General features: G+C 41.1%; 1 protein-coding gene across 1 annotated transcript; it reads right to left on the reverse strand.

Annotated features, from left to right (window-relative positions):
• Nucleotides 1–7,234: 7,234 nt before the first annotated feature.
• On the reverse strand, nucleotides 7,235–21,302 carry LOC103459291 (uncharacterized). Its single transcript, XM_008400759.2, has 24 exons — nucleotides 20,852–21,302; nucleotides 18,786–18,988; nucleotides 18,455–18,559; nucleotides 18,269–18,364; nucleotides 16,833–16,943; nucleotides 16,036–16,159; nucleotides 15,490–15,949; nucleotides 15,327–15,394; nucleotides 15,005–15,251; nucleotides 14,726–14,910; nucleotides 14,355–14,574; nucleotides 14,114–14,262; nucleotides 12,738–12,829; nucleotides 12,446–12,603; nucleotides 12,204–12,349; nucleotides 11,192–11,447; nucleotides 10,537–10,652; nucleotides 10,217–10,454; nucleotides 9,984–10,123; nucleotides 9,657–9,906; nucleotides 9,448–9,578; nucleotides 8,248–8,497; nucleotides 8,058–8,164; nucleotides 7,235–7,977 (listed from the first exon to the last, which is right to left on the reverse strand). Exons 1-24 carry the CDS (start codon nucleotides 20,889–20,891, stop codon nucleotides 7,970–7,972), a joined length of 3,900 nt encoding a protein of 1,299 aa, XP_008398981.1. The 5' UTR covers nucleotides 20,892–21,302; the 3' UTR covers nucleotides 7,235–7,969.
• Nucleotides 21,303–21,537: the final 235 nt, after the last annotated feature.

The raw sequence follows: 21,537 nt of genomic DNA on the forward strand, positions 1-21,537 counted from the left end.
CTGTCTTGTTGTCTTTCTGTTTTAAATAATTTGTGTCTAGTAAACCATTTCTGTGTTGATTTATTCTGTTATTACAAAGAGTTCATGGTGCCATGCACTATAACAAGGTTCCCATGTCTTTTAGAAAAGAAACAGACCCACAGCATTACACATCCTGCACTATACGTATCATTGCACATCAGATGATTTTCTACATATGCATTTATTTTAATTTATTTTATGTCAGACCCTGGTGGAATGTTTGCTACGAAAGAAATAAATCTTAGTCTCATCTGTCCAAAGTACAAAATCAAGTAGAGGTCAAATCTTTGGAAAGTTTGTGTTGCTATAGGACAGGCATGTTTATGAATCACCAACCAAGAAAACAAAACTTTGTTTTCTTGAAGCATAGAACATTTTTCCAAATATTTTCGGGGTTTGTCTTGTTGACATGTCTGAACCCTGAATACTGACCTTAACTGAAATAGCTGAGGTTTTCAGTGGTTTAGAAGATGTTGGTTATTTTGTGACATCCTGAACAATTTGGTAGGCTGGTGAATCCCGAGGCTTTAGAAATTTGCTTTGTATACTTTTACAAACTCAAAGAAAACTTTCTAATCTTTTTTCCTTCTCATTTCTTTAGGTCAACACGTGAAATCCTGCTTTTTGAAATCTTCTTCATCTCTTTGGAGAGGGCTTTGATAAATTCAAGAGGACAGAAATCTTTTGCAGTTAATTACAATTGATGATTTAATGAGAGTGGGACTTACATAAGATACTCTCCCTTTCAGTAAATCAAAATAAAAATTGTATTTTGTATATATGAAAGGAATTATGTGTCTAGTTTATTTGTGTATTAGAAGTAACTTTAGTTATCTAAATGCCATTCTGTATACTGATGAATAAATGCTTCGGCAAGTCAGTCCACTGTGTGTTTTCTCTAATAGATGCATAAAATGACCTCGTGACCTTTCCTTCTTTTCTCAGCGCTGGCTCTGGTTACTCTGTACTGTATCTGACCCTGACCTTTGATCCCCACGTGGGAAAAAACAGGGGCCAGAGGTTCACTATTTCACAGCAGGGGTCATTTACATATCATCTTATTATTTCCCTCCCCTTCCTTAAATCGTTTCCTCTCTCTGTCCACTACTGCTGTGCTTTCTAACTTTCAACGCAGCACACTATGTCTTGCTCTTTAATTCCCTCTGTTACCTCCTTTTATCTCTGCTTCTCTCCCTTCATTTCTCCTCCTCTCTTTCTTTTTTTCCCCCCTCTATCCTCCCTCTCTCTTTCTGGAATGTGCTGTTCAGAAGCAGCTGAGTAAAGGAATGCTGCTGTAACAAGCCCATGCACAACCCTGAAGGTAGGGAGGCTCCCTGCACCCACTCACAGAACACAAATAAAACATCTCCCTCCGCTTTAACAAAGATTCCCACTTCCTCACGTTCTGCTCATCCGCGAGGACGAGAGGAGCATGAAGATGCATGTTTGAAAAGCGGGGTGAAGTGGGAATGCGCCGGTTGGCACACGCAGTCGTGCAGCAGTGTAAAAAAGATGTACCCTGTGGGCCCTTAAAGGAGAGGTAGGTTACACAACCACACCAAGCCCCTGCCTGATTCAGATATCAGTCAGTTACTGGTAACGGTGTGGGCCGGTATTAATAAGCGACATGATCGCTGTCATGCTTTGTGACTAATAGGAGTTACAGCAGCAGATTGGGTAAGAATAATAAAAAAAACGATTGATAAAGAGGCAGAAAATGCATCTCGGCTTCATTGTCAGAACTCGTTGTGTTTTGATTATTTTCCTTGAATCTCATCTGTTTCTGCAACATTGTGCTTAAAGGTGTTTTTGTACAATCATCAATAAATTAGAATATTATTTAAAAGTTAATTTATTTCACTAACTCAATTCACTAAGTGAAACACAAATACAGGGTGGGCCATACGTTTCCGTACATAGGAGAACGTAAAATGTTTATTTATCTTATATTTCAGATACACAAGAAGATGCGTTTGACAAAAGAGCAAAGAATAGAAATTATACTGATGGCTGCAGCGGGAAGCAGTCACATGGTTGCATGAAACTTTAACAGAAAACATGGAATGAGCATCACACACGACACTGTGGCAAAACTTATTTGCACGTTTCAGAAAACTGGAAATGTTGCAGATCAACCACAAAGTGGTCCAAGACGTGCAGCAATGACAGAGTCCCACAAAAATAAAGACGGATGTCCAATATAAAATCTCTCATTTTTCTCTGTATGGAAACTTATGGCCCACCCTGTAGATTAACTGCACACAGGTGGGGATCAATGTTTTCTGTTAATTATGAAGTATACAGTAAATGCATCATAATTATCATGATTGATTTCAGGAATTACAACGACTGAACAATTAGATTAGAATATTGACACATACCAGTAAGAATCATTTTTAGCAAAGAAATGTGGGCTTAAAAGTATTTATTATTATACTTGCTTAACATTTTTTTCAATGTGTTTTTTTTTTCTCACCATTTATCATGTTTTACCTGTAGATCAGATAGTTCAGATTTGGTCATAGCGTCTTTAAAGGATGGTCATTTCCAGTCGAAGATTGCTCTGTGAGACGTTCCAAAGTTTGGGATGTTATTAATCCAGACTTCTTTGAATTTCTGCACATCCGTCTCTCTGACCTGCCTGCTGCTTGTCTGATCTTTATTTTTGCTTCTGCTGCCTCCAAAAATGATAATTATACGCAAGTAGAGTCTGTTTACCAATTAGTTAGCGTCTCAAGGTAATCAGATGCTTTTTATTTTAATTAAGGAGCAAAGGAACCAGAGCACAGAGGCATGCAGCATTTTGTAGATCCATGTGAAAACCCTGCATCATCTTATTTTCTCTTGACAAACAAGCACTGGCCACATAAAGTGCACTGAATTTTATGGTTGGAATGTAAAAAATGTTTACAGGTATAATTTTAAATTTTTTTCAAAGCACTGTCTGAGAAAAAAGGCAGAAAAACTGCTTTTTCATATATTTGTGCTTCAATTAAAGTTAAAGATCCCTTTGAGCACATTACATCCACACCAGAATTTGTATTTGCTGCAGCCATAAGCCAAACACCAGCTCATCTAATAAAAATACTTAAGAAAGAAAGAAACTTTATAAATCCAATTTAATCGCAGAAAGCCAGATTCATTTCCAGCAGGTTTTTGTCGCTCTTATAAAAGAAATGTTATCTGTTGAGTCCTTCAACATTGTCGGAAAAAACAAAAAAAAACTCCTGCTGCACAAGTTGTTTTTACCGATGGGTTCTGGTGAAGGCGCTTCATTCTTGCTAGATTTTATAAGCTTGTGTACTTTTGCAAAACTCTGAAATAATACAGAATAATGCTTCTTTCGGAATTTGTATAAAGTGCTTATGCAAAGTTCTGCAGACATCTCTGCATAATATTCATCCTGGAAGGTCTCAGGACACGTCTCTGGATGTCTAAACTTAGATTTAACTTTTAGATACATCTGCATTATGAAATCTTATATTAATGGTGGAGCATAAGCCTGTCTACTTAATTATCCATCCATCTATTTCCTTGACCTCCTTAATGTTGCGCAGGGTTCCATGTGGCTGGTGCTTTCATCCTGCAGTCATCAATTTAATTACATTCAGAAAGTTCATTAGAGCACAAAGCGACTGCAGCCAACTTAGAAGATGCTTATGTTGAAAAAAAAAAAAAAAAACAGAATCCGCAAAAGGTGTTTATATAAAATATAATACCTAGTATAGAGACACAAAAGTGTCATAATCCTTTAAATGGATCAAAATGTGATTTATTCAGATCAGTACTGAAACTGCCAATTCAGAAATGTTGCTCTTACACTGCTTTTTCTGTGTAAAAACTGACTTGACATTAAAACTATTTATTTTTAAAATATTACGATATCTAGAAAGTCATCTCCAGCAGGCGACGCAATAATTGGTCATTACTTCTCCACAGCTCTCGACAAGCAAAACTTAAAAATCCCGTCAGATGTCTCTTTGAGAACATTATCGCCTTCAGAGTGGTTTTTCCCTCCTCAACAAATTTACAGTTATGCCAAAAATAAAAAATAAAAATAAAAAACCCTCTCAGGCTGTAAAATCTCCATTACTTCACAGGGCAACACATTGACAAAACCACAACAGCTACCATTGTAGTCATTACCTCATGGCATGCAGTCACACAAACAGTGAGTTACTTGTTTATGAAGACTAGTACATTACCCTAAAACAGAGTCATGTCTCCATGGTGTGTTTGTGTCCGCACAGCAACAGCGCGCACTCACACACTCTTGGCTGCAGCCAGGCGGTGGTGGTTAGATGCTCTGTCAGATTTAGACCTGTAATTACTGCTTTAACTTCTGGGGACTATATATTTGTGAGTATGTGTCTGTGTGAAGTCGCCAATCTAAATATACTTTTAAATGCCAGCATGTAGCAGGTTTACTGTTACAGTCCTAACAGAGCTTCTTGACTTTTACTAATCAGTTAAAACGCCAAAATGCTTCAATACCACGTGACTGTGAACTCCAGTTTTTTTTTATATATATATATATTTTTGTTATGGTCCATTTGCACCACTTAGTGGCCAATGTGAGGTTTGTTTACTTTTCAGCTCTTAGGATCCAAATTCTGAAATCCTCTCATGTGAAAGATAAAACTATAAACAAAAAGCTACGATTTAAACATCAAAATGTTTATCCATCTCAAATCCAAATGAAGAGATATCTGTTATTATTAGACGGGCTCGGAAAAAAGAAAAACAAGCAATGAAAGGGAGAAAAAGACGTCGAAGTTAGCATCTAATTCACACTTTCGATGTTAAATGGGTGATAACAGCGCCTTCAGAAGCTACAAGTCGTATGCTAACTTCATCTCATAAAGGCAATAGAAACCGCTCAGTTACGTTTTCTAAACTAAGCTGTAGCTCAGTTTTCTCTACTTCAACATGCACCAGGTTACCCATTAATCCAATTGTGATTTAAAATTAAGCTACTTAATAATACACTTTGTTTCAAATAGCTACTTTAGAAGTAAGTGGGACGCAGTGACGTGCGGTGAGGTTCATTGCTGGTGAGGCACTGACTTATGACTAATGAGACACCATCCATGTTATTGGACCTACGGAAATTTTGCGCATGCACACAACGCTGGGGGGCAAAAAGACTAATCTTTTACATGTCATCCATAGCCGCGTTAACTCAGTGAAACTTAAAAATGTAGGTATTAATTTCGTGCTATGATCCACAGCAAAGTGATCTGTATTCGCCAAGCTACGCAGACTCGTTGCCATAGCAACTGACAACAATGCCACTTCATGTTTTAGGATTTAACACCAAAAAACATTCAAGAATTTTGCACACAGAACAGAACATTTAGTTTGTTGTTGTAGTACGTTTTAGGCTTAATGTTTTATTAATAAATAATTGCTGTGGTAGATTAGCTACCGCTTCTACTTTACTGAATTATTTAAATATTAACTATAGCCCACAAAACGCACATTTAATTAAAAAACTAAACAAAAACAAAGTATTGCTGTCTTACCTTTACATATCAATGAAATCCATGCACCCCTAATTCTGCACAAAATATCCGTTCATCCAAAGCCAAGTTTATCCTCGGCATGTCTTTTCTACCCCGTTTGAGAATCATCAAACTGTCTTGAAGTAAAACTTTCAGCTCCGGTGTTGGTCTTCTTTTAGTTATCATYTCCTGCTTCAATTGAAAATCCACTTTAGAAAACTGTTTAAGTGTAGAAATGTAGTATTTCATGTTTACGTCGGAATAGAGGAGAAAACAAAGATATTGCTGTACTTTACTTATTTACTGTGTGGCTAGCTCCATGGCTAGCTCACTAYGTCTTACTCTGCAGTTGTGCAGTCACAATATCTGGGAACATGAGCGCCCCCAGCGGTGAGGCCAGAGAACTGCCTGCCTCACCTAGAGTCTGTTCTCTGCCGTTTCTGATCGCTCCTCCGCACACAAAACACGATACACACAGTTAGTTACAAAAAACACTGTACATTATATACATAAGCGAAATTATGGAAAATCACTCCATATATTAAATGTTTCTTAGCCATTTTATTGCCGGCGTACAAACAGGACGAACATGCTGTCATATAATGGCAGCCAGTGCAGTTAGCGAGAGGTTGCGTAATCTCAGGTGAGGCTCAGCTCGCTGCTGCCTCAACGGAATGGGAAAATGCGAAAATCCAGCGATTTTGAAGAAAAACTATTCAGAATTGGTTAAGCTAAGTAAAAAATAGATACTTTATAGTACAAACCTCAGGGTGAAAATAGCAATATAAATGATTTTATATTATTTTTCCATGATGACAGGTTTGGCGCTGCCTCACCTGCCTCCCCTGACCGCACGTCACTGGTGGGAAGAGAGTCAAACATTTCGTCACGTAACATGTGACATAGCAGCGATTAAGTTGTACTGAAGTACAACGATTATAAACTGACAACTCATAACATTATGAATTTCATCATATAACCCTTATTCATATTGTACTAATTTGCTTATAAATAAATATATAACAATAATAAAATAAACTTAACATTTATGAGCGTACAGGTTGATACATACAGGTTGGTACACTGATGACCAAAAATGGAAAACTAAATTAATTTATAACACATAACATAAAGACTGTAAGGGACATATCTACAATATGAAAATGTTTTTAAAAGTGCCCAGCTATTGTCCCTATAGGCCGGTTTCCTGCCAAAATGTGTCTAAAACTGGAGACAAATGGAGAGAAAACCCGTGGAAGTGAGTCGTTATTTTCGACAGCTTCTTATTTCTTTCTGCTGCTGCCTGTGGCTTTAGCAAAAATAAACAGATTAAATGCAAGTGAAGAAGTTATTCTGACTTCAGTAGTTTTGTTTAAATGTCTGTCTTTTAACACACAGCAGATGCTACAGCCAGCTGCTTCCTGCTGAAAACTACTGATGGCCAAGGAATGACAAAACAGAAAAGCAACCAAATTAGTAAAACATCTTTTCACGGTGTTAAAATGTCTTGTCTTTATACTCTCTGAATTTCTGAACATTTAAGATATCAGGCAGCTAAAAGTATTATAAAACACATTTTTTCCTCACTTATGCACATTTGGTGCGTGTTTAAAATGACGTTTCGCTCTTTTCTTAATGCACAGGAACCCCAAATAAATGATTCAACTCTGTGGGAACAACTCGCAAAAAAAAAGAAGTCAAAACCACAATCAGGCAATTCATGTTTGTTTTTAATGAATATGAAAAACTTTGACACATTTCGTGGCACAGATGTACTGCAATAAGGTTTGGCGACACAATTAAACCTATAAAATACATATATAAATTAAATAAATAAAATTCTGGACAACGTTAACTCACACTGAGTACAGAACAAGAGACTCGAATGTTTTTCCATCTTAAGCACGTGGATTTCAAACGGTATAAACATGTGCAGTCGACGTAACAGAGCAGGGCAGGAGTTGCGATGAAAAAGCAAGTTTGTGGCGACAGCTGATTTTGGAAATTTGTGTTTTTTTTAACTCACGTGTGCTTCGATTCAGTCTCTTTAGGTTCAAGTAAAAATTAATCACTACAAAAACATGTTCTCGCCGAGGAGCGCTGCGTTCGGCTTCCCTTGAGTCCTGAGTGCCTCGTGTCATGGCTCTGGTTTTTGTTTATCACAAGACACTCAAGAGGAGGGACACGCACACGCACACACACACACACACACACACACACATACACATACACACACACACACACACACACACACACACACACACACGCGCGCACACACTCACAATTTCAGTCTGATCTAGGTCTGTATTTCTAAAGAATGTCAAAGTATTTAAAGTGTGTACAGAGAGATTTTCTGTAAATATTTCAGCATTAACGTCTCGGTTCGTCTGGACGATGCACGTTCATCTGCGGCTGTTTCATCGTCGCCGTGAAGAGGAAGGATTTCACGACTCTGCAACAAGCAGAAATATAAAGTAAACGTCAAAAACAAGCTGGAAAATGATTGCAAAAAGCCACGTGGATTAGCTGTACCTATGACTTCAGGCGTATCGTCAGTCAGCGAATCAGAGTTCATCACATACTTGGTGCCAAAGATCTGCACCAACTGCTCAAAATATTTGCACTCTTGTTTATCCCCTCTGAGTACAGGAACAGAAAGGAATAATTATAAGTAGTAAAAAAGCTCGGCGGATAAGAGTCGTACAGTAGGTTCTGCGCTTACTGTCGTCCCTCCAGGAACTGTCTGAAGTTGGCCCTCAGCCTCTTCACCCTGGACTGACACTGTTCAGGGGAGCGGAGGTAGCCCTGGCTGGCCATGACCTGAGATATCTGCTTGTAGATGCTTTTGTTCTTGTTGCCACCCTTCAGATTCTCCTGGATCTCGGCGCTCCCCCAGATGTCCAGCAGGGCCTCAGTCTCTCCGTCCCCCCAGGCCATCTTGGAGCTGTCAGCCAGCCAGTGATTACCTGAGGCTATTGAGGAAGCACACAGAGACAGGAATGTTTCTCCGAGGAACAACGTCGATGTGGCATGAAATATGCAAAACTTTACTTGGGGGAGGAAAAAAAGCAATTAAATGACAGATAAGGTGATTTAATTACTTTCCACATTGTGGGATTTTACAGTATGGACAAAACACAGAGTGAGATTATGAAGTGGAATAAAATGGTGCATTTAAAATTTTTGTTTTACACATTAAAAGATAGAAAACTGTGTCATGCATTTGTATTCAGAACCACGTTTCGCTGCAGTTACAGTCTTGTAACTGCAGCGATGTCTAAAGACATGGATGTCTAAAGACATCCTTGCATGTCTTTAGACAGAAATATTTACTCGTTCTTCGCTAAATCTAAATGAACGATGGGGTTTTTTCTTAGCTGCGTTCTGCGGTTGAGGGTTCAGAGAAATTTTACATCTTAAAAATCCAAACTTATCTACCCAGACTTCTGTTTAGAATACTGAGAAAACAAGAGTCTGGAGGGAAGAAAGGAAGTGAAACAGGGAAAAAAGTAACAGAAGGAAAGACACAAGGTAAGGAAACAGGAAGGAGAAATTGCATAAGAAAGGAAGGAAGAAATTTCTTCCTCCTTTTTGAAAAACACAAAGGAGCGTAAAGACAACTTAAAATACAGAGACCAGAAAAAAAGTGGTATTGGATACAGATCAAGGAAGGAAAATAAGGAATAAACACTGAAGATGCTAACATTTTCCGTACAATTTCTTTCCCCTTTCTTTTCCAGAATGACCCTGAAGTTGCCCTGTCAATAGAGTGGAGTGGATCTTATTTATAAAGAGGGCAGAATACAAATTCATTTCCCACTTTTCAGATTTTTGTTTTGCAAAATGTGTTAAAAGAAAAACAAATATTCACTGCCAGTGCCATCTCTTGAGGTACTTAGTCAGAAAAATGCCTCCATTTTACCTTTCACTTGGTGCGCTTCAGAAGCAAACTCATCCGCTTCGTCCACGGTGAACGGGTTGACAGCAGAGTCATCCATGTTCAGGTCCTTCCTAAAGATTTTGTCCATTTCATTGAAGAACTTGAATTCTTCCCTGGGTTTAAAGGAAAATAAAAAACAAAATCATAAGGAAACAACCTAACGACAAACACAGGGTTACAGTTTGACTCACTTTTCGTGGACAAAGCTGTATTTAAGGCGCTTCATGCGGGTGTAGCACTGCTCGGTGGTCCTGATGAAGCCGTGGTTGCTCAGCTTCTCTGAGATGTACTCAAACACGTGTCGGTTCTTCAGGCAGCCCCTCAGGGTGAGCTGGACGCTGTCCTCGCCCCAGATCTCCAGGAGGGTGCGAGTCTCAAGGTCAGACCAGGGCGTCTTTCTGCTCATGTCCGACAGGATGTGGCTGGTCGAGGGCTGCTCGTCTAAAACAAGGAAGAAACCCTGAACTTTTAAAGATTTCTTTGTCGAAACGAGAAGGCTTCATCGCATTGATACGTACACATCACAGGATCGTGGTCCATAAGAGACTCTACGGCGGTATCGGTGGTCGAGACGTCTACGTCTACGAACGCCAGTTCGTTGCCGAGCACCGGTGCGAGAAGGTTGAAGTATCGAAACACCGCCGGCCGCCCTCCGTTTCTGGAAATCATGGATTCCTTTTAAATACGCAGGAAAATGAAAACGATAAAAAAACAAAAACAAAAAAAAACAAAACTGATCCGATTCCTGTACCTGCGGCTGTTGCAGTAGCGTCTGTACGTCTTCTTCAGCCGCTTGATCCTCAGCTGGCACTGCTCCGCCGTCCTCAGGTAGCCGTAGGAGGCCAGCTTCTCGGATATGTCCTCGTACACGTGGCCGTTGCGCATGGAGTTCTTCAGGCTGTGCTGCACGTCGTCGGCGGCCCACACCTCCACGAGGGTCACCGTCTCCTCCTCCGACCACGGCGCGTTCGTCTGTTCGTCTGAAGAGCCTGCAGGCGGACGAGACATCCGGAGATCCGTGGGACGTTGCCGCTTGTTCCGAAGAAACGCGCAAACGTTTAGAGGCGGTACCTGGATCCACTGCGGCTTGATCGTCCCGCTCGTCAAACTCGTCGATGCTCATGGCCTCCTGGCCAAGGATCTGCTCCAGCTGGTGGTAGAACTTGTAATCCATTTTTCTCCCACTCCTAGAAAGAGCAAATTGATTTTTCTTTTTTTTTTGTCAATCATCTCAAAAGAAAGGGTCGGCATAGAATCTGGAAAAAAAAAATATCACCGTATTTTTCCAAGTCGAGAAGAATTCGGAGAAAGAAAATATCTACTCTCCTTCCTCATAGAAATCGGCATTTCTACTTATTATGATTTGAATGTGTATTTATTGCTTCCACAATAAATTTCAATTAATGATGTTTAAATTCCTCCCCAAAATGTCAGTATTGTTGGGCAATTTTTTCCAGTTTGTTCAATGAGAGCATCAAAAAACATCATTAAATCAGAAAGTAAATGTGTAGTTTTTTGTCCTTCCTTCCAGTGTCTGTTCTTTCTAGCCTCCATGTAGAAAACCTGACTATAGATGCATCAAAATGCAGAAATATCTGCCATAAAGCTACAGTAATTATTACATTTAAGATTTTAAAGGACTGAGAACCCTGGGAAGTTTTAGCGTAGCAATTTTGTAGGGAACCCCAAAAATGGTTTAACAGGCAAACAGAGAGGAAGATCTCACTTCTTCCTGTCGTAGCACTGCCGGAAGTTGATCCTCAGCGACTTGACTTTGGAGCGGCACTGCTCCGGGGTTTTGGAGAAGCCGAGGTCGTGCAGCCGCTCCGAGATCTCGGCGTAAACGTGCCCGTTGTGGATGAAGCCCCTCAGGGCCCGCTGGATGTCCACATCGCCCCAGATCTCAATAAGAGCCAGGGTTTCCTCGTCCGACCAGGTGTTGGTCGCTGGTTTTTCTGCCGACAGCTCCGGGCTTTCTCCATCTGGTGCAGAACAGGCAGCACTGGTTGTAACATTGTGTGACTTGTTGACTCCATGCAAGTAAAACCTAAGAAAAGTCGCCTGAGTCTACAATCATATAAGAGGTGAACACAAGAAAAAGTACGTAATTTTATTGAATTGTTATGTAAATGTTTAATGATTTAACCTGAAGTGATTATTGATTCTTTTTTTTCCATTTTAATTAGTTATCAGTTTGCAAAAACTCAAATCAAACCCCAAGAAAATAAAGAAAAACTGAGTTCAAACAAAGGCCTCAAACCTCTGATAGGAATCACATGAATATTGAAGGTAACTTCAATATTAAGTTGCGCAACGACGTGCCATCAGACCTCGTATTTTGTTTGTAATCTATTGGAGGCAAGTCTTAACAAGCTGCAGCAAACCAAAGATTGTTATTTTTGTCTGTTCCACAAAACCCACCAGGCTTCCTTCACAAAGTAAGATTTGCTCCTTAAATTAGAAAAGAAACACATTTAAAACGAGGTGCATTTGGGTGAAAGTTAGCAAACTTTTCTGCATATTTATGGGGATTTTAAGAAGCAGTACTTTTCAAAGTATGTGGTCACCTGAGAGTTGGTGGCAATTCTGGGACTGCTGACCTTTTTTAGCAACAGGGAAGGAAAAAAAACAAATGACGTGGAAAATTTAGAGCCGGCAGCAAATGCAGCTCAGCCTTAGTGTGTGGAGGTTGTGAAGTCCAGTGCCGTAAAACTACAGAAAGGGAAGAGGTCGCCCACCTCTCTCTGTTCCAGACTCCCCGTTGGAGTCTTCTGATATCTCAATAGAGTCAGTTATGATGGCGGACGACGTCGACGGCTGCTTGTCCAGAATCTGCTCCAGCAGATCGTAGAATTTAAAGTCGACTCGGTCCGTCCCAGACGAGCTGCAGATATAAAACAACGTTATGAGCGCCCACGTAATAAAAAAAAGAAAGAAAGAAAGAAATCACAACGATTGACAACGTTTCAGTTGTTTTCACCTCATGTTTTCTTTACACTGGCGGTAGGCGGCTTTCAGACGCTTGATCCTGGTGTGGCACTGCTCCGGGGTGCGGGAGTAACCGTTGGCATTCAGCTTCTCCGACACCTCGGTAAAGATGTGCCCGTTGTGAGGGTAGCGCCTCAAGCACTGCTGCATCTGAACAGTAAAGCAGCTTTAGAGATGTGGCTTTGAGAAGCAGCTAAACAACAGTATTCAGCTAATAAAAAACTGGGTTTAGACCAGTTAATGGGAGTAATGTGGATCTTGCATGAATAAACTGGGCTCTCTACCTGAGGGTCACCCCAAACCTCCAGGAGGATGATGGTCTCTTTGTCGGACCACGGCACTTTCTTTCTGTCCTCCTGAACTCCCACAGCAGACTCTGGAGACACAAACATTAACCCGGGATTATTATCAGCACTTATGCTAGCAGCTGCACCTCTCAGTCGGGGTCGATCAGTTTGAATTTTCCATGTAGAAATTACTTGAGTGTCTGCAGGGAGAAAGACTGGTTCACTAGTGGAAAATATTCAGGATTGTTGACATTCCTTCGAGGAGCGGAGAGTCCCAGCAAATTCCACACGTAGATCAAAATGCTGAGCGGTCAGAAAATTTCCAAAAATAATCCAAGCGGAGTGCACTGAGGTGGTTCTGTTGGGGGAAAATTTTGTGGGAATCTGAGCAAAGTTTGCGTTTGCAGTGTTGCTTCCTAGAAGAAAACACCCAAATTCACAAAAAAATTAAATAAAATAGTTTGGTGCAGAACTTTGAAAATAAACATTTCAATTTCTGGAAACTATGGATTTTAGGTAGGAATGCGGATCACGACTTGGATCTGAAATAACATAGGTGATTTATTTTCAACGTCTTTTGATCGGTGGTTGTTGTGCAAGAACGATTTCACATCCAGTCAGCAACTTTCAACATGAAACCTGGTTCCAACCGGCAACTTCCAGGAAACTAGAAAAATTCTGACTAAAGAAAAACAAGCTCTGCTGGTGATGCCGTGGTTGAAGAGGTCAAAGGTTAAACTGCATGTGGATTCCCGTGACAGCCAGAGACCGCTCCTCTCTGGGTCGTTCTGATGAAAGCGCTCCGAGCTTATCTACGTCAGCGGACGCAAACAACAATCCTGGGCTCACTGAGAGCCACCTGGCACAGCAGAGGCTGGAAACCGGCAGCAGCCATAACCGAGAAGATAAACGTAGGATCTACGTTTATCTTGCTCGTCTTTAGGAGACGAGCAAGCGTCAGTAAATCTCGAGCTGCTCTGTTTGTGTAACTAAAGAGCTGTGAAAAAAGAGTTTTCTCTCCTCCAGATTTCTTCTGTTTCTGCTTTATTTTCAGGCAATTTTAAGCTGAGTTTACACAAAATGTAGGGCTAAAGAATTGATTTCATTTATTAAAAGGGGGGGCAAAAAGTTATCAAAACCCCTAATATGGCTCTTTGTCAAAAAGTAGAGAAGATCCAAACTAATGCTTAAAATAGAGGGTGAGATTCTCTTGATTAGAGAGTAATTCAGTGGGTGAAGAATGTAAACCTTACATTATTATATTATTAATCAAGAAATTAATCAGGTTTATCAACAGATAAAAATGGCAAGCCAGATGGGACAGAGGAGTGCTTCTTCTGCATGATTATTAAAGATAATTATAAACCTTTTACCGATGTTATGGTGACTGAAGGAAGGAAAGTCGCCATCGTCGTCCTTCATCGACATGTCGTCCAGCTGCATCACCGACTGGAAGTCCTTGACTAAAATCCTTCCTAGCTCATTGTAAAACTTGCACTGAACTTGTTCCTGTCCTTTTAAACTAGAAAATATCAACAGAAGAAAGGCACATTTAAATATCACAGAGAACATTGCACATGCTCCTTTCATCCCTCCCTGTGCGAGGGCACGTACTTGTTTTGGTAGCACTGCCTGAAGCTGGATTTGAGCCGTTTCAGTCTCGTTTGGCATTGCTCCGGCGTGCGGGAAAAGCCCAGGGCGGCCATCTTGCTGGATATGATGGAGAAAAGGTGTCCCGTTCGGTTCCCCCTCAAGTCCTGCTGCATTTTGTCGGTGCTCCAAATGTTGATGAGGGCCAGGGTCTCCATGTCTGTCCACGGCACACTTCGAGTTCCTGCCACGACGAAAGCAGCTGGGTGAAAAATGACTGGTTTGCTTCTCTTTCACAATATTCAGGTTTGTAGGTTGGAGAAAAGGACTAACACTTTAAATTTCTCATTAAATAAACTGAGATTAAAACGAATGATGTGAATGCAACGTTGTACCGATTTCCAGCTGGCCGGAGTGTCCGATAAACTGCAAGTCTTCTTCGCCGTCTTGGGTGTCGTCGTCATCGTCGTCGACGACTTCCTCCACGTCGTAGCTTATCTCGGGGAGAGACGAGGCGGACGACGAGCCGATGATCTGCTCAAGCTTTGAGTAAAATTTATGGTCCGGCCTCGAGTTCCCTCTGATGGTAGATAAGTAACGAGCGGAGTTTTTTTTTTTCAATGCAGATCACTCACATTATCTCCAATGCTTCATAAATGAAAGAGGAGCCTTACTTGAGGCTCTGGCGGAAGCATTTCTTCAATCGTTTGATCCTCGTCTGGCATTGCTCCACAGTCCTCATGTAGCCCCTCTCGGCCATCTTCTGCGCGATTTGAGTAAATATGTGGCGGTTCTTCAAGCAGCCCTTCAAGGCCTGCTGCACCGAATCCTTGCCCCAGATGTCAAGCAGATGGAGCGTCTCTTCATCTGACCAGGGGACCTTCGAGTCCATCGGAACGGGGAAGGAACGTTCCTGAGAGTCTAAAATTAGACACAGCCCGTTCAACAGCTGGTTTATTTAACAGTCGAAACGCTGCACACATAAACGGCACAAACCTGTATATTCTCCCCATATGGAGATCAGGGGAGATTCACCTGAATTCTCATCATCCACTGAGGAGTTTCTGCAAAAATGGGGGGAAAAAAACACAACAAACATGAAACGTGCGTTTCATGCGTTATTCAAGAAACGAACTAAGCACGTCTGTTTTTCTCTTACAGGACGGCCGAAGCCTCGGCGTTTTGCTTCCTGGGAACGTCCACGCCTCCGCTCAGCTTCCTCTTTCTCGAGCTCTGAGAGCCCAGCAAACTGTGGGCGCTCTCGCTGGCCTCCGAGTCAGAGTCCGCCCCCTCGTTGGAAACGGTGAGGTCAATTGTTTCGCTGCATGGCCGCGTCGCGCTCGGCATTTTCCGTTCCTGAGAAGTGTTCATGTTCCTGACCTGCAGCTGCCAAGCGCCGGACTCCCGCTCCTCCCTCAGTTTCTGTCTCAGCATGTCAGAAGCCCTCGTGCTCGGCTTCTCGTGGCCGCTGGTATTGCTCGCGGCTCCAAGATGTGCTGGAGGGGTCGAGTCTTTCGCTTGGGCAGGAGACTCGGAGGTGGCTTTAATAACGGGCCTGGTTCCAGGAGGCAGCGAGAGGGAGGAGAGGATGCAGTCATCCATTGGTAACAGTTCTGGATCTGCAGGGTAATAATAATAAATAAAAAAAGTGACCAAAGTTTGGTTGAAGTTTTGCGTTTTGCTTTGATAAATCAAAAAGTTCCACCTTTTTCTTCAAAATGGCCGAGGTTCTTGTGGTGATCAAGTAAAGCCTTCATGTCATCTGGTGGGAAAAATGTTCGTAAACAGTCTTCAAGAAATGTAGGGACGTCTGTCAGCAAAGCTGCCAACTGAGAAGAGAGATTACATTAGTGCATTTATTACACATTGTTGTTGTTTTTTTTATTTTTGATAGCAGAAAGAAACAATTGTTTTGCAGCTTCCAGGTCGTCCATGACCAAGAAAACGTCTCTGGATTGTGGAAGACATGCAGATCATCCATCCTATAGCATCTGTATTAAGAAGTTTCTTTACAATCTGCAAAATCTTCTACAATCTAGTGGGTTTTATTTTATTTTTACTGTTGTGGTGTTGTCTTAGTCTGATTTAGATGCACTGCATTGGCTGAAAATTGTAATTGCATTTAAAATCATCCAATTACACTTAAACAGCCTAAATTTAAAAGATAGGTGTAATCAGTGTTGCCTATTTAACGCGGTAATTTCCTGTGTTGAGATGGCTAACGGGCTTTGTGATTGTGTTTTTCTCCAGAGACTCTCTGCTACAAAAAGAAGGATTACGAGAAAGAGTCCACTGGGACAGTGCGGCCGATCTGCTCCCAGTTAACCATCCTCCTCCTTTCATCACACCTGAGCCCTCAGTGCTCAGGATACATCACACAGTTTGGATTAAAGGAGACAAAGATGTGTCATAACTGGCTGCTTTGGAGTTAAGTGCAACATGCTTTGTTTAATATTAGTGGTTAATAACGTCTTCTGTGCTCCAGATGAAGTAACAAAGCACCTGGTTGAAGTCTGGAATAGGCATTAGCTCATCCAGTCTTGATATGAACTCCCACACCAGCATCTCGAGGGCAGCGTCATACTTTGGGCCGAAATACACCGGGAAGATTTCCTGCAACAGAAACGAGCATCAAGTCAACAGGAGGATTCATTTGGGAGGAACAGCTAACACAATTGCTTTTTTTTATTATTTATTTAGCTCCAACCAGTACTAAGCAGGCTGCAAATTAAATCCAAACATCAAAGATATAAATTGGTTTAAGAAGGAGATTCTCTGAATCTACTAAATCATTTTTAGCTGAACAAGAATAAACATTGCAATCAGTGGTTTTAAGGCAAGTTAACAAGACGTGCAGAATAGAGCAGAATAGGTGGAGGATTTGACCTTTGCTTCCCATGTGAATGCGATGCTTAATCACCAGTGAAAAAAATCAGGAAGAAAAGCCATCAGACATTTTGCTTTGCATCATTTCATGTATGCTGTTTTATGCATGGGCCTTTTTCTAAATAAATATAAAGAATAAGAATATTTACAAGTCAAATGTGGCAATAATTACAACCCAATGTGGTCGTCAACTCTTGTTCTGGGGATGTAACCGTGTGGCTTCAGTAGTTTTGCGCTCTGGGCTCCAAAATGTGGCCTTAACAGTCCAGCGCTCTATAAATCATCAGTGCGTGAGATGGAGGAATGCAGAGCGCACATAAGGAGAATGTACTCGATACTCCCTGCAGTCAGCAGTGAATGTGTGCTACAACTGCTGTGATAACATGCTTTTATTTTTTTTTTAAATATGTAAGTTTGAGCATGCAGGTGCCTTTCTGTGATTGGCAGAGCCACGAGATGGACAAGTACAGCAACCTCCCATTTAAATGTTAAATATCTAAGTCTAATCTAAAAACACGTCAAAGATAAATTATTGTAAATTGTTCAACTGTGCGTTTTATAGCTGCTGGAGGTCTGATGAAGACCACGGACTAAATTCATCACCTTAAGTTCCTGTTCGTTCCCAAAGAAAGTTTCAAACTGTGAACGTTTCCTGAAATGTTGCAACCCTAACGAGCCATATCGAAACAGAACCAAAACACGCATTCAGTTTGCTAAAGTATTGAACTTCAGCAGACTGCAGAAAGCATGTGATGAGCCAGACGCAACTTTAGAAAAGAAATTAAAAAGCTACGACCATTTTAGGTAAGGTGCTGGCAGAATATTACAGTCGCTTCCTTACATGCAGAAGCAGCATATTAACCTGCAGAAAGCCCTAACAAGTCGTACCAAAAATAAAAAAAGGGCGAGTCAAGTGCTATATAATAACCATATTATTGTTTTTTTTTTTTTTTATTGCAACTTCAAAGTACTAATATCTATAGCATTCATTTAAAGCAAACACAAACTGAAACATGTCATCCACAGATGTTGACATAAGTGAGAGGTCTTACTTGGAAAAAATATTTCCTCTCAGATGGATCTTCAAGTAACGAGTGCACCAGCTCAACAAAGTTCACCTCAGACTCCTCCACCTGGTTTATGGTTACCTTAAAAAAGGAAAAACAACAACAACAACAAACAGATAAGTTGAAAATTGCAGATGTGACTCAACTAACCGAGAGTCCTGGTTTGCTCACATGGTGATCCTTGGCTGTGCTGACCGGAGCTTTTATCCTGTCCAGATGTGGCTGAATGGTCTGCATGTCCACTGGGTGATCTCCTCGACAGAGCTCCAGGACCAACTAGTTACACAAGGTAGGTCATTATACCTTTCGTAAAAAAGTTACTACAGAGAATATAAATACGGATGTACAGGTGGTTCAAATTAGCTAAACAAATACAGTATGAAGAACCAAGTTGATGTGGATTTTATGCTTTATTTAAAAACAGCATCAACAACATGAGTGCAGTATCTATTATGCATCATTAATCAAGAAAAAAGAAAAAAAAAAACAACCCTCTACTGACCCTGGCCCTGAGGCCCAGGATGAGCTGAGCCCTCTGACTGTAGCTCATCAGCTCTGGGACCAGCTCCGTCACCATGGTAACAAACTCCTCTAGCATCCCATAGTGATCCACGAGTCCCCGCTGCACGACTTGCCACACTGCAGCCGACAGGAGCTGCAAGGGTGGGGCCAGGAGCCGCAGATAACGGACAGGGAGATCATTACCTGGAGACAAACACCACGACGTCAACAAATACACCTCAGAATATTTAAAGAAGTTGTGTGAAATACCTCAGAGCTTACAGCAAATAATTTAGAAACGCACCTGATGGAAATAAAAATCCATTGAATATGTGATCTTTACAATTAAAGAAATATTAGCTGCCGGTATGCATTTTAATTAAAAGGAAAATAATCATAATATTTGAAGCAATTGGCTCAAAATATGTTAAGATGTGTCACTGAAAAGCACTTGTTTTAATTCCGAAAACAAATAAATACATCCAACAACACACTGTAACGCTAGTAGTGGATTTACAGTGAGTATTCCTACACCTTGAACTTTTCCACATTTTGACATGTTACAACCACAAACCTTAGATATCACATGATTTTTAACAGTTTATGTCATCGAAAATCCGGAAATTGCGGCATATATTTGCATTGACGGCCCTTTACACGGGCACAGCTAAGCAAAATCTAGTTCAACCAACTTCAGTGTGTGTCAAATATTAAAATGACAACATTTTCATGTGTCTCCGTCACTCTGTGACCTTTAACATTTTGCCACAATGTCATTAGTGTCAGGTGTTTGCTTAGTAAGCATCTGAAGTGTCAACGTTAGCAAACGACACCCAAAGTGAAACGTGGTGGTGGCAGTGTCATGCTGTGGGTGAAGCTGTTTTCAGCAGAGACAAGGGTGGATGTCAGACTGGGCGAGATGATTACACAGAATAATCCTGGAATTCAACCTGAGTCTGTGGCTAACAATGCTGCACACATATCCACACACGCATGCCAGATTAATAGCACGTTAGACCTAAACGCAACTGGTACTTAAAGCTTGCAAAACGCTTGTAAAAAGGGCAGAAGTTCAGCTACCAGCAGGACAACGACCCTAAACAAAGGTTTAGATAAAAGCATGCTCATGTGTTGGTATGGTCCAGTCAAAGTCCAAACATAAATCCAATTGAGAGTCCTGGACGAGACTTGGAAAAAGCTTTTCATGGAAGCCTTGCGTCCAGTGAGACTGAGCTTAAGCCATTCTGCACAGAACAATTGGCAGTTTTTAAGTGCAAAGCCAGCAGGAAGAGCCTGAAAAGACTTGCAGCCGTGGTGGCAATGGAAGACGGTTTCTCCAAAGTAATGACCCGGTGGGAGTCTGAATGCAAATGCACATGATGCATTTCAGCATTTCAACAGTGGAAATTTGAAAAGCATTAGTCAATTCGCCTTCGCTTCACAATCATGCACAAAATGCCCAATAAAAATACACTAAAATCTGTGATTGTAACATGGAAAAAAAATAAATAAATAAAGAGGAGAAAATATTCAAGAGCTATGGATGCTAGCAAGATGCATCCACTCATGATTGCATCCTGAGTCTACAACCTCCTCCGGAAGCCTGAAATGATCCATCTAAGAGCACAGCACGCATAAGTGAACTCACTGAGGAGAATTACTGCGTAAAATAATGATATGACACCATCTAGCACAAACTCCTCCGACTGTTGTGCTGATGGCTTCATAGAGCTGTTGGGTTTTTGGCACAAATATGGGAGGAAAAAAAAAAAAACACTGAATAATGCTGTGATCGGCATGGAAGGGAAGAACATGGCACACAAATATTCAGCCAAACAGATGCATGCCCCAAGGAGGGGTGGGAATAAAACAGCATTCACCTCCCATCACTATTAGCAAAGATCAGGCTGTGTATTCATAAATAATATAAATGGCAGTGATGAGAACAAAAGCAGTTATTTACTCTATTCCTGTGAATCTCGTAGTAACCAGTAGTCGCCAGCACAAAATCCAGCATAATAAAACAACAGTAAACATTTGGATTATTTTTGAGGAGGATGCACGCACCTCGGCTGTTTCCACTTTCCGCTCCGCGTTTTATTTCCATTTAGCAGCTGACCGAAAGGGAAAAATGCACGGCCCTGGATCTCGCCCTCGGGTTGTGGTTGCTACAGAAAATGAACGGGGAGGGAGAGAAAGGCACAGAGAGCAAGCCTTATGAGATAGCTTTATAAATAAATCCAAATTTTTTGCTAAGTGTGTCAACCATCTGCGATCGACAACCCATGAAAAGGAGGTGCGGTTTTTCTGGACGCATGAAAAACCTCCTGAATTTCGTCTTGGACTCGGATTATGAGCAGAACAATGGTTCCTGGTCTCATCCGCCTCAGTCCAGATCATGGCAAACCCTCTTTCCTGGTTGGTTGACGAAGACCGGATCGACCAAGCAATTCTGCTCATTCACCGCTAGATGGCGCCAAAGGCTCTGTTTATGCCAGCTTTTATTAGCGTGCTTGAATTAAAGGCAATAAAAAAGAGACGCGATGCTCGAGCAAACGAGCTAAATGAGCTAATTAGGAATAAATACATAAAAGAACTCATATTTTAATGTAAAAAAAAAACTCGTTTGTTGTCTTTAGATAAGTGAATTTTAATGAGGCAAGAAAAAAAAACCCACTAACATATTGAATAGTGATGCTTTAAAAATAGAAGTAAACCTCAACACGCAAAAACACAAAACTCTATTCGTGAAA

The sequence above is a fragment of the Poecilia reticulata genome, linkage group LG23 (assembly GCF_000633615.1).
Source record: "Poecilia reticulata strain Guanapo linkage group LG23, Guppy_female_1.0+MT, whole genome shotgun sequence".
NCBI lineage: Eukaryota > Metazoa > Chordata > Actinopteri > Cyprinodontiformes > Poeciliidae > Poecilia > Poecilia reticulata.

Excerpts from the sequence above, each read along its gene's own strand:
- LOC103459291 (XM_008400759.2), bottom strand. The coding sequence starts at position 20,891 with ATGGAAATAAAACGCGGAGCGGAAAGTGGAAACAGCCGAG. Across the intron at positions 15,950-16,035 it reads CGGCCATTTTGAAGAAAAAG|ATCCAGAACTGTTACCAATG; the intron begins GTGGAACTTTTT and ends ATTACCCTGCAG. Across the intron at positions 14,575-14,725 it reads CTCCGGCCAGCTGGAAATCG|GAACTCGAAGTGTGCCGTGG; the intron begins GTACAACGTTGC and ends TCGTCGTGGCAG.